The sequence below is a fragment of the Protopterus annectens genome, chromosome 14.part0, assembly GCF_019279795.1.
Source record: "Protopterus annectens isolate FY-2018-M chromosome 14.part0, PAN1.0, whole genome shotgun sequence".
NCBI lineage: Eukaryota > Metazoa > Chordata > Ceratodontiformes > Protopteridae > Protopterus > Protopterus annectens.
Genome location: NC_056748.1, coordinates 125,608,722 through 125,622,051, shown reverse-complemented (window position 1 = coordinate 125,622,051; position 13,330 = coordinate 125,608,722). Strand labels below are relative to the sequence as shown.

Below are 13,330 nucleotides of genomic sequence, written 5' to 3'. Positions count from 1 at the left end.
CCTTTACTGGTGAGATTACACTTTTCCAGTGACATGTAACATGTAGGCAAGACATGCCCGCTTCTAAATTCAGTAAAAGAGAGCAGAGTTTGCTCTCAAATGGAACATGCCTGTTCTTTATAAATGGAGATCTAAGCAAATATTTATGGTAGAACATTAAGGAACAGTGATACTGCTTAAAGGCTGCACTTCTTCTTGCCCCATGGGTGTTTTATTTTCTATATTATTTATTATTGGTTAATCTCTGTAACTACATGGTTCTTTGGGGTCAGTTTTTATAATTAAATGTATAGGTCCTTATTGGGGTAGGAGTAATTTTTACTCAGGCTTGCCCTGCAATGGTTCAACTACTTCTGTGATATACATTTGTTAACCAATTAAGAGCAAACAACCAAACACAAGGCCTTCCCTTCAAGGGTAACCCAGAAAATGGGGTAGAGATAACGATTTGGTCAGAGTCTGCTCCCAACTTTGTGATATCAGCAAAGAGGTTGGTTCTAGTCTCCCTTCTGTTGAGTATGATTAAAATTAATGCAGTGAAGAATACTGGACACAGAACCGATACCATGGTGCTCTGCTCATCACTCTTTCTATCATTAACATGATTCTTTTCCCCAGAACCCTTTGTGCCCTGCCATGTAACCATACAGCATACAACATTCCAATTCCCATGATACACTACATTCCAGTTCCCATGATACACTACTAATCATTGCCTGTATCCCTAACATTATCCTTTTCCCCACAACCCTCTGTGCCCTACCATGTAATTGTACAGCACACAACATTCCAATTCTCATGATACACTGCTCATCACTCTTTGTACCATCCTTCTCAGTAGAATCCACTGTGCTCTACTATGTAACTATACAACATACAATATTTCAATTCCCATGATACACTGCTCATCACTCTCTGTATCCCTTACACCATCCTTCTTCCCAGAGCCCTTCGTGCCCTACCATGTAACCATACAACATGCAACATTCCAAGTCACATCATACACTGCTCATCAATCTCTGTATCCCTAATATCATCCTTCTCCCCAGAACCCTTTGTGCCCTACCATGTAGCCATACAGCGTACAACATAACAGTTCCCATGATATACTGCTCATCACTCTCTGTATCGCTAACATCATCCTTTTCCCCAGAATCCTTTGTGGCCTACCATGTAACCATACAGCATGCAACATTCCAATTCCCATAATACGCTGCCCATCACTCTCTGTATCCCTAACATCATCCTTCTCCACAGAACCCTTTGTGCCCTACCATGTAACCAAACAGCATACAACATTCCAATTCCCATGACACACTGCTTCTCACTCTCTGTTTTTCAAACATCATCCTTTTCACCAGAAGACTTTGTGCCCTTCTGTGTAACCATACAACATACAACATTCCAATTCCTGCCCCTCCATATAACCAAACAGCATAAAACATGTCAATTCCCATGATACACTGCTCATCACTCTCTATCCCTAACATCATCCTTCTTCCCAGAACCCTTTGTGCCCTTCCATGTAACAGTACAGCATACAACATTCCAATTCCTGCCTCCACACACCCCAGTTTTTGTAGCAATCTTTTGGGTGGGAATGAATCAAAGGTCTTACTGAAGTCCAGGTACATCTACTGACCATCTCTTGTCAATTTGTCCAGTAACATAGACATTATACTGATCAAGCCTATCTGACAGGTCTTTCTGGCTCTAAAAACATGTTGCCTTTTATCCAGGATTTTGTTGTCCTCAAGAAAAAGCAACCAGGTGTTCCCTCGTGACTCTTTTTATGACTTTCACTGCCGTTTTTGTTAGGATAAGTGGTCTGTAGTTCTAAGGATTTTCTTAGTAATTGGAAATTCACCCCTGATTTGGCACCTATATCTCAGATGGACAGAGGCACTCAGTAAATCACCCCCTAAAAAATCAAATTTGTGGGTCACATTTGGGTTGCATGGTTAGGCTTACAAGGGCCGTAGTGGTTGTTAGCCTAGTATACACCTGAGAACCTCTCCCTGTACAATGGTACCCCATTTGCTAGCATTCAGTTCTCAGGCATATCTGTGGCCAGTAATCTGCTGAACACTACAGTTAAGGGATCTGTGAGCAGAGTGACCTGATTTTTGAGGACCCTTGTAGGTAACCCATCTGGTCCGTGTGTTTTTTTCCTCACTTAAGGAAGCCACTTCAGTTTTATCTTGGTGTATATCCACTACTCACTAAACTCTGCTGTACCTCTCTTTGAGCACAAAGCCACCCCTTGAAAAGATTGAAGATAATTGTTCATTCATCTTTCTGCCTTGTGATGCAATGTTAATTTAAATGAAACAACCGAAAACCTGCAGAAACAATGTTTAGTGAATGTTAGTGCCAGCCTTATATTAGAACATTGGTGTATACTAATTAAACATTAGAGAAACAACTTGTAAAAGCAGGCTTTGAGGCAGATACACACAAAGACTTCATAATGTGACATCATCAGCAGCTCTACCCTAGAAGATGCTACATCTCAAAGAAACAGTGACGACACATTATAATATGATTCTCAACTTAAAAACAAAGTGTTGTGTTCTGTCATTCTGTTATTTGGTGTAATGCTACAGCACTTGAGTTCATTCAAATTCTAAATGCAATATGCTAAAAAATGATGATACACCCACTTTTGTTTTTACGTGCTCTCCTTTGTTTTTGTGTTTTATGTTCCTTTATAGCAATAGAATTACTTCAAATTTGTTCTGCACAGTTTAGTGTAATTAGATCCAAATAAATACAAAATATGGATCTCTGTGGGTCTTATGAGTCAGTAGGAGAAAGTTTTTTAGAAAGGAGGAGCTAAATGCCTTATTGAGATAGCAACACTGGCTATTACTGTATGTGATATATATATATATATATATATATATATATATATATATATATATATACATATGTATATATATAATACAAGACCCTTTAACAAATTAACAAACTGATAAATAAAATAAAGGTACATCAACACTATGTGTACAAATAGAGAACAGAATTTGTACACAGCTTGTGTACTACACAAAGCTGCACAAATGGTATAGTATGCAAGGATTTTGTGGTTCAAAGAAGCCTTGTTACTTATTAGTGCAATTAAGCTGTGAGGCTTTTCAAAGCAGCATATAAAGGCAGTAGCCTGTGTGTGTGGCCTAAGGAAATTAGGTCCCTGTGCATCCCAGTGAATGCCTCATCAAGGAGTCTTGTATATTATGGTGATTCACAAATGTCTATATTATACAAGATCCATACAGAGCAATGTACACATACATGTAAGCAAGCAGGGCTGTTGTTACCATTTTGGAGGTCCCCAGCAGATGTCAAGCTGGGGGTCCCCTAGGCACTTCCAGTCTTTCACCCTGTAACTTTTAGGAATAGTATGCACAGACTGAACTTTAGCTACAATATTCTTACATTACAAGACTTGTGTATTACACTCTGTTGGCCTATCTTACAAAAAGGAACATTTATAGTTACTGGCATTTAGTTGCACCAATGACATATTGCAGCAGCTCTATGTACAAGTCTGGACTTCGGTCAAATGGCGCCCTAGCCCTAGTGAGGTGAAATGGTGTCCTATTCCTACTGTTTCAAACTTCCCCACATATATACAGTAGCCACCAGTCTTCCCCGTCCCCACTTCCCATACCATGCACGTTACTTTTTTCTTCCTTTTCTCACATTTTGCCTTACTTTTCAACTTTTTGAAGAAGCTATAACTTTAAAATGCACTTCAGAGCATATAGAAAGTTTTTTTTTCTTTTTACACATCTTTACATCCAATAATGGCTTGAACAGAAGTTATGATTAAGTAAAGAAATTGTGTTGCTGTTCAGGTTTAGTTTTCATTGCATCCTTTCAACATACATTTCCTGACCAAAGACAGTGCCGTAATAACCATTTAGGAAATAAGAAAAGAATATCAGTTTTATTTTTTTTTTCTTTCAAGGAAGACATACGTTGTACCCAAGGCTTAATGTTCAAAGATGACAAAACAGTAGCTCACAATAAACTAACAACCCTTTATTATCTGGGAACTGCCTGCCTCCCAGTCCCTTCCAAAAGACTACTTATGCATCCATCTGGTGTTAGACTGGGGTGAAGGCAGAGGTTCAAATTGCCACAGTCATGTACTTCAAGGGACTGCTGATATGCATATACATAGTGTGTCTTCTGTCAAAGGCAGCCACCTGTATATGTGATTGTGAGGAAAGTGAAATAATGATGATAGTAATGTATTCTACTTTGTTGCTCCTATACAAGCTGTAGTAATCTTCTTTGTACACCTCTGAGGTATGTGAGAAAAGTAAAAGAAACAATGACCACACTGTCCTCAGCCCAAACACAAGCTTTAGTGACCACATGTGCACACCTCTAAGATCTGACTGTGAAGAATAACACCACAGCCCCCCCAGCCCCCCATGTAACCTACATCATCTTCCTGTGCACACACATCTGAATGGCACTGGTTTTAGAATGGGTACAGTTGAGAGCAGAGGCCATTATCAGCTGTATCCTTACAGGGTCATATCACAGCCCTGTTCAGGTTAAACAGCATAATCAGAAAATTAATATATTTTTTCTCCTCGTTTTTCCTCAAACAGTGTTTGTGGGACCCCCACACAGTCAACCCACGGATCACGTCAGTTGCCCTGCTAGACAGGGGGCCAGGGAAGTAAATAGTGTGGGAAGAAATAGCCAGGGAATTGTTATGGATAGGCTTGTATAGGCCCTAGGGCCGATAGCCTAGTACCAACCTATGAACCTATGATTAAGAGAGCCCTCTGTATCCATTTACACAGTCTGGGGAGTAGGGATCCCCCCCAGAGTCTTGAAGATCTAAGTGTCTGAATGTTCTGGGATACATTTCATGACTTCTTGTTAGCTACAGTTTTTTTACTGACACTCAGAAGAATAATTTGTGTGTCCTGGCATTATTGCATGTGTGCACAGATAAAACTCACTAACATTTTTACAAACACACACATACACACACACACACACACACACACATATATATATATATATATATATATATATATATATATATCTACACACACACACACTAACCCATAGCAATACTAGTTTTGTACTTATTTCAGCAATACAATGTGCAACACTCGTACCAGCACACCAGATCAGTGACTGCTGTTAAGCAGTCGTCAAACAACAGCAGGGATGGGTCGCTTTTATTTACCACAGGGAGGAGTATTGCAAATCTGTCATTGTCCCTGATTTCACAGAGCATCCCTGATTTTGCCTCATTATTTTGTTCTGTTCTTTGTAACAAGTTTGATTTGCTTGTAAACCATTCAGGATTACAGACAGTCAATACATCCAGACATTAGAGTTTTACACTTAATGTCCAAAAAAACATAATGATACAAAATGTGTTATTCTATTATTTTTCATTGAAACAGAGTAATATTTAATGTGTGTTCCTGATTAAGTATTAGTTCTTCTTGAAATCCAAGGTATACATGGACACTGGTCACACTGGGCTGCTGATCTCTCTAGTGCTTACCTCACTCAGTATTAGCTTTATCTTAACAGGGTCATACCACAACTCTGTTCAGGTTAAACTGAATAATAATGAAATTAATACATTCTCTCCTCATTTCCCCAACCAGCAGCTCTTGTGGGGCCCCACACAGTGAAGGATAATTTAGAGGGGCCCCTTGCAGCCACAGGTATTTCAGGTACCTAAAGCTGGCTATGTTGTTAGTTTTAGTGTAGAGAATGGCCACCAGCAGGGTTTAACTAAGCCATGGGTACTATGTTAGTGGTAAAAAATATTTAATGGAATTGGGAAGGCTCTTGCTTGATAAAACACTGTTACTATAAGCAAATATATTTTTGAATTTTAAAGGAGATATAAATAAGCTTTATTACCCACCTGGTTTATTAATTATACAAGATTTATGTACTAGCTTTTTTTGGTTTGACAGACATGTTACAAAATATTAAGGTAAGATAACATTGCTGTGGTTGGGGGCACCTCAGGAAAAGAGGGCCCCCAGCGACCGCAGGGTTCGCTGGTGCCTAATGCCGGCTATGTAAGCAGGTATTGATAATCTAATTAAATAATGCAGTGCAATGTGTGTGTGTGTGTGTGTGTGTGTGTGTGTGTGTGTGTGTGTGTGTGTGTATGTGCACCTATATGTGCAAGATTATGTATGCAAATGTGTATGTCTGTATGTTCGGATATTTGTGTATCTGTGGATATTGTGACAGTGTTTTAATGATTTGTGGAATATAAGTGCTTATTGTGACAGTATGTATATCTCCATATGTTAGACTGTCTGGCTCTACCTACAGCTATACATCTATATTGTATAACAGAGAAGGCTGAGTAGACCAGAACCATGGACTATAGTGACTCTGCTCTACTCAGCCTACCCTGTCAGATAGCTACCTAGCTAGGTAATTTGTGCAAGTTGTCTCTGTGTGAGTGTGTGTGTGTGTGTGTGTGTGTGTGTGTGTGTGTGTGTGTGTGTGTGTGTGTGTGTGTGTGCATGTGTGTGTGCGCATCAATGTGCAAATGGTATGTCTTTATGTCTATCTCAGTGCGTCAATGGTGGTGAAGTGTATGTGGTTATGCCTTACTTGCACAAGATTGTAGGGCACTCAGCTAAGAAGTTGTTCAAACTGCTCAATTGAGCAATTCTTAGTGATTTAAATTACTTATTAATGCAGGTTATGCATGACTGTGAATTGCATTAATCCGGAACAGTGCAACTCTCTCTGAGAAGTTCTAATAACACTGGTGAGAAGTCAACTCTGAACACCACCCACACTAAATTGTTTCTCTGCATTTTGACAATATTACAACAGATTTCATGGTCCTACGCTAAGTTTTAAGATCATGATCGGTACAATGATTGATTTTCTGGTATCAACTAATCTATATGATCATGGGCACGGATATTACAGTTTTAGTCGCTGAGTATCAACACATTTTGAGCAAATGAAATGGTCAAAATAGCAACGCTGATTACTGCATTTGATTACTTTCAAATATGAACACAAAAAAATTTTAACTTTACATCTCTAATATGTAGGCTAATGCCACAAACACAAATACAAATTGAAAAATAATCCTTTCCATTTCTGAACTGAATTAAGAAATAATCAAATCAAAAGTTAAAAGACTCATACAGATATGAATTATTGGAAAAGCAGTTGAAAAATAAGTTATAACAACCATTTCCTAATTTGTTTGGTATGCAAAAGTAATCAATATCTTATTAGTTTACATTACCTCACTCTGTAGTTCGTAGGCCCTTTTAGCTGCCTGTATCTTCAGGTCATCAGACAAAGTTGTGTAGTGATGGAACATTTGCTTGTAATCCTGATCGCTGACCAATGACTGAGCTTTCTTAGCATGTACGATATCCACCATATCCATGGGAAGATGGAACTGAGTTTTGCTGTCCTCAAACTCCTTTCTGTATCCCAGCTGACAGTTAAAAGTTAAAAATATGAATATATCAGTTAATCTACTGAAGCATGTTTGTTTTTAGTTACTTGTCTAGCTTTTACAGCAGTTATACAACTTAGCACTCCAGTGAAGTTCTGTGTGAATCATATGAGGCAATGATAGAGTAATGTATGGGTTCAGCAGCAGAATAAAACATGGTGGCATGCATTAGATGACTATAATCCCTGCAACTTATCAAAGGAAAGGTAATATCTAGTGCAGACAGACAAACAGACAAACAGTTTAGTATGACAATTCGTACCCGCCTTGACCTACACTCTATGACTACATGCTAATATTGCTTTAAAACTGCAAAAGAAGGGATGCACATAAACTACTTTCTTGAGTACCATCCTGATACTACAGCATATTATAATGTGACACGTACAACATATTATAATGTGACACATACAGCATATTATAATGTGACACATACAACATATTATAATGTGACACATACAGCATATTATAATGTGACACATACAACATATTGTTAATGTGACACAATACAAAATTTTTGTGAGTTGCTGACTTGTGCAAAAGTGTTACACCAGGCACAAGTGAAGAATTTTATATTAGACCATCCACATTATACCATTGCTAAGAATGAGACTGCAGGGTAGCCATGATTTTTGATAAAAGTGTTTGGGGTGCCGAGGAGTAAAGCTGAAAATGAAACGTGTGAGGAGAATTTGAAAAAAAAATGCTTTGGATATCAAGGCCTGAACCACAAAGAGGAGAGATGGCAGTAAGAGCAGCTGGTTTCCATGTCACGTAACACTTCAATATGTACTGTGATAGTGGAGTTTGAAACTGCTGCTTGGAATGGCAGGGGAATATAATAGGAGATGAGAGCTGGGAAGGGGCTTTTTCAGGTGCTTGGTAAAGCAAAACATGAACTGCAATATTTAAGGAGGATATAATAAAAGTAGGTGCACTATGCAGTGGACCACAGGAAGTGTGAGGTGTGTAAATATTTATTCAACATTAGGGAACAACATTGCATAAGGTTGGGTAACTATATATTCATCTTAGATATGAAATTGCACTGAGGTTAAACATCACATAAACATGTTTCAGGACAGGAATTCTACTGTGTAAGGTGGAAAGTGTTACAGTTTATGTGTTTTGTGATATACTTCTGCATTTGTATGGATGCCAGGGACAGGGCTGATAAGGGCTGTAATTCAATTTGTCAGCATGCTGAAATCATGACTGTTGATGTAAACAGTGCACATGCCACCAGTGGGACTGAACAATAAAGGGTGGGGAGTTTAATGCATGCACCAAGTACAGAATGACAAGAGAGGAGTGGGTGTAAATCTAAGTTGTGGACTAACCAGTAAGAGAGACTGGATAAAATGCTGTGACTTGATGGAGCGTGGCCTGTTAAAGGGTAGGTGACTGGTATAAGGATGGGAAAGGGTATAAGAACAAGGCTGTGCTCTAGTACAGAGGCAAAGAAGGCAAGAGAGTATATGTGCTTCTTATACAGTGCTACACCTTCTAGCAATGCTATGCAACTCAGACCTTTCACTTGAGTGGGATACATAGTGGAGTGCTCTACTATACTATATCATCTTGTCAATATGTTGATTTATTCATCAAATGCTATAAAACCAAGGTTCTTGGTAGATCTGTGCCACAGAGTGATAAGCTTATCTAAGCAGTTTATTATTGTTCATGAATCCAGGGTTGCTCGTTAAGGTCCTTTACCTAATAAGAATTGTACACTGGTAACTCATATTCACGAGCTAATAATTTGGTTGATGATGACCATACACAATAGCATTGCTGGATCTAAATCAGCAACATATAACAAGAATATCAGTATAAGAAGTAACTTATTGTATATGTGCATTTAAGTCACTCTGGCTAGTGTGACATTGTGCATTATTGTTACTAGTTGGGAGGGTGTCAAGATACCTGATGTTATATTTCAAACTGTCTTGGATTTAAAGGATAGCAGAGCATATGTTTCATAGCTTATTAACAGACAATAATTTCTGATATTCCAAGCCATATTAGGAGGGATGTTACTGCACAGTAGCATGAGCCCTGTTGTGTTTCACAACTAGAAACTTTGGGCCAATTGTTTACAAAATGAAGGGCCAGAGAATAGGTTATTTGGTGCAAGTGATAAAATATGCAAATAACTTCCAGTCTAAAACAGAAGCATGTAGAGAGCATGTATTCCACAGTCAAGAGTAGAACAAATATGAAACATGGCAGGAATGCACTGAGAAATATTTTACTGTTTGCTATGTATAGTACAGAGAATCTGTGGGTATGAAATTAAAAAATCCAATACTCTTTTATTTCATCTATTTCTTTCTATCTATCTATCTATCTATCTATCTATCTATCTATCTATCTATCTATCTAATCTACCTTTCTCTGTCTATTTGTCTTTGTTATCCAGATAGCTGGCTAGGTTGGGGTGATGATCTTTTTCAGCCATAATCCAGGCAATAAGGCAAGTACATCCATTTTAGCAATATACAATACATCAGTGTGATAACATGAGTATAAGACACTGGCACAACTTACATTGCTTTGAACTTGACTCGCTTGGACTGAGTGAGCAATTTTAATGTCATCATCCAGGCCACGTGGCCCAACCATGCGCCCTTTCATCCTCTCAAAGGCCTCTTTGTACTTGTACTGTGAATATTAATGCATAAATAATGAATAAAATCAATAACCAGTTTACCGAACTAGAGATATATACAGCTGTAAAAAAGAAAAATGCACATATCTGCAGAAACCAACAGTCTTCTTAGTGACTTATAAAATATACCACTGTTTCTTTATTATGCTATCATGTCATGGATGCAAAACATATATGATTTATCAGATGCCTGCAACTGGCAATAAAGGCCCATATGTTCTGGGTAATCAAAAATAAAAAATAAAATAATTCATTTCTGATGTTTGGGCAATGACCATATCCAGTGGGAACCTGGGGAGAAAATTCCCATAGTTGAAAAGTATGCTCTATGTACCATTTTAAGCCTAGCCAGTAACCCAAAGCCAGAGTCAAACCCTGAACCTTGTTTGTATGAGGTAAACACCTTAGCCATTACACCAAACTCTTGACATACAATTTGATTTTTTGTTCATTCTGTCTTCACAGTTTGTGACTTGGTAATCAGACATTTTAAACAGGTACCAAAAATACATGGGTCTACCTTAGATCACCGAAAACTTAAAATCTCAAGTGCTCACATGAGTGAAAATGCAGATATTCGATATTCAATTTTTTGGATTGCAGTACAGTGGAGATTGGGATATTTGCCCTTTCCTCACTGTAGTGCGATCTCAGACTTGGAATATATATTCAGCGGAAGGTGTGGGGGGTGCAGCCCCCCATAGCAATTTTGAGTACCTGCATATTCGCTCATGTGAGCACTCAAGATTTTGTTTTTGGCTATATAATATAGACCCAAATACGTTACCTGTAGATTACAGTTTGCCTGTACCGTTCATCTACATCACTTATGGTGAATCCTATTACACTGATGGCCACCACTGAATGCTGCATCATACAACACCAGTTAAATATTTAAAACAGGTGTTTCTCACCATCTGCACCCCATATGGATAGATATTGCCAACCCCACCATCTCTAAATATATTAACTAAAAGATCCAACAACATTAGCGGTATGAGAACATTTCCTTATCCCTACTTTTTTGTGATCCCTGTGTTTTACATGGGCAGTAATTAATCATTAAGTAAATCAATGAAACTGATCCAACCAAGTTCACCTCAACAACACTGTCAAAAGGGCTAGATTATTATATATATCTTCAAACAACCATAGGTGCACAAACCCAACAGCACATGCACGGTTCAAAATACAACTCCACCAAAAAAAGACCAGTACTCCACAAACAATTAAATGTTCAAAATGTAAATGCTTATCAGCAAAATAACAAAACTGATGCATATCTCAACAACAGTAGCAAAACAGCATGACTGGTGGGAATCACTACAAACGCAGACCGGTTTCACTCAATGGCGTCATCAGAGCAACCAAGCAAGTTCTCCTTTGTGGGCTAAATACAGAAATATTGAAAGAGACATACAATCAACAACTCTTATCACATAAATGAATCACTATCAAATATAAACACTAAATACACATCAATATACATCCATGAATAAAAAAAAAACATAATACTAAAAATATGAATATATATATATATATATATATATATATATATATATATATATATATATATATATACATACATGGTTCCCCTTCATATGATTGAATTTCTCTAAACTCGAAAGTCATAAACTGGAAACCAGAATCTCGAATTTGGAGAAACTGGAATATATGAAAGGGACAAAAAAAAAATTAACACCTTTCAAATGTTTTCGCAGGGGGGGCGAAGCTCCCTGCACCCCCCACACCCCCCTACTTAAATATACCTACTCCGAGATCACACTATAGTGAAGGAAAGGGAAATCTCCCATTCCGTGCTATACGCATAAGCGTAAAACGGAAGATTCTGCATTCCTCTGCTGTAGTGCGGTCACGGAACATTCACATTTAAACTGCTAGGGTACAGGGGACCTGGCCCCCTGCAATAAGGTAAGTTAACGTTTTATTTTTTTAAACCTAAGGCTCCCAGTCACAATTTTGAGTGAATGGAAGTTCGAGATTCTGGTCTCGAGATTATGAATTTCGAGCTTCCATCCATTCGATCTTGTGAAGGGGAACTATATATATAAAATATATATATATATATATATATATATATATATATATATATATATATATATATATATCAAAACAAAAAAACAGTCGTAAGACGTATGGCTGTAAAATCATGAAATTTATTTTTCACAACTAGGTAAGCACTTTCACCACCATCCCGGTGGCTTCCTCAGACCATAGACGATGACATTAAAACAATGCATTAGATATATTCCTAGTTACTCACATTTACTACTTCCCATTAAATGATCTAACTGAATTATTTTCACCTTTCACATTGAGTTTCAAATCCTCATCCCCTATTATACTATGCGCATGTACCCGACGTCATGCAGTGAACAGAAAACATAGCGTAAAGGGAACCTCTACGAAAAGTAACATTCACTAAAAATTCCTTTCATAAAATGCATACTAAAACAAAAATCCTCATAAAATACATTTATATCTAACACACTTACTATATAATATATGTACATTTAACATGTAAATATATAAATATACATATTTCATTTTATATTATATTAAATAACCTTTATTATATAGAAAATAACTGATATATACTATATGCAGTGAACAAATGCAATTTTTATAACTCTCTGCCACTCTATCTAATTATATAAAAATGTATTCAAAAAACACTTTTACATTAATTAACTTCTAACTCCCTGGGCATCCAAAACTGGCTTAACTGAAACCTTCCCATTAAGGCCGAATCCCTTTTCTGCTCTCAGTCGGAGGACCCACCTAAACTAACTACTCTGCACCTTATTCCTGATGTTCCCCTTCCTATCTCCTGGACTCACTTTATCAATTACCATAAATAAAAACTTATGCACCCCATTATTAGTTAAATCATACCTAGATAGGGCACTAACAGAATCCTTAGCTCTCAGGCTACTAACATGCTCTCTAATTCGATCCCTTAGCATGCGAGTGATCATCCCTGTATAGAAATATTGGCAGCATTCACACTGAGCTAAATATACAACATGTTTGTGTACAATCTGCTACAATCTTGAAATCATATATTTTACCTGTACTCGGGTGTGTAAATTTCAGGATGATCTACATGAAATATTGGGGAAAGAACAACATGG

At 37.6% G+C, this 13,330-nt stretch overlaps 1 protein-coding gene across 3 annotated transcripts in view; it reads right to left on the bottom strand.

Annotated features, from left to right (window-relative positions):
- Positions 1-13,330, bottom strand: part of LOC122788887 (nebulin related anchoring protein) — a 503,978-nt gene that overhangs the window by 108,788 nt on the left and 381,860 nt on the right. For all 3 annotated transcript variants that reach the window (XM_044055831.1, XM_044055830.1, XM_044055833.1), the window contains 2 exons: positions 10,055-10,168; positions 7,286-7,483 (listed from right to left, as the gene is read on the bottom strand). In XM_044055831.1, coding sequence (XP_043911766.1) covers positions 7,286-7,483; positions 10,055-10,168 — 312 coding nt within the window. The remainder of the gene's footprint in view (positions 1-7,285; positions 7,484-10,054; positions 10,169-13,330) is intronic.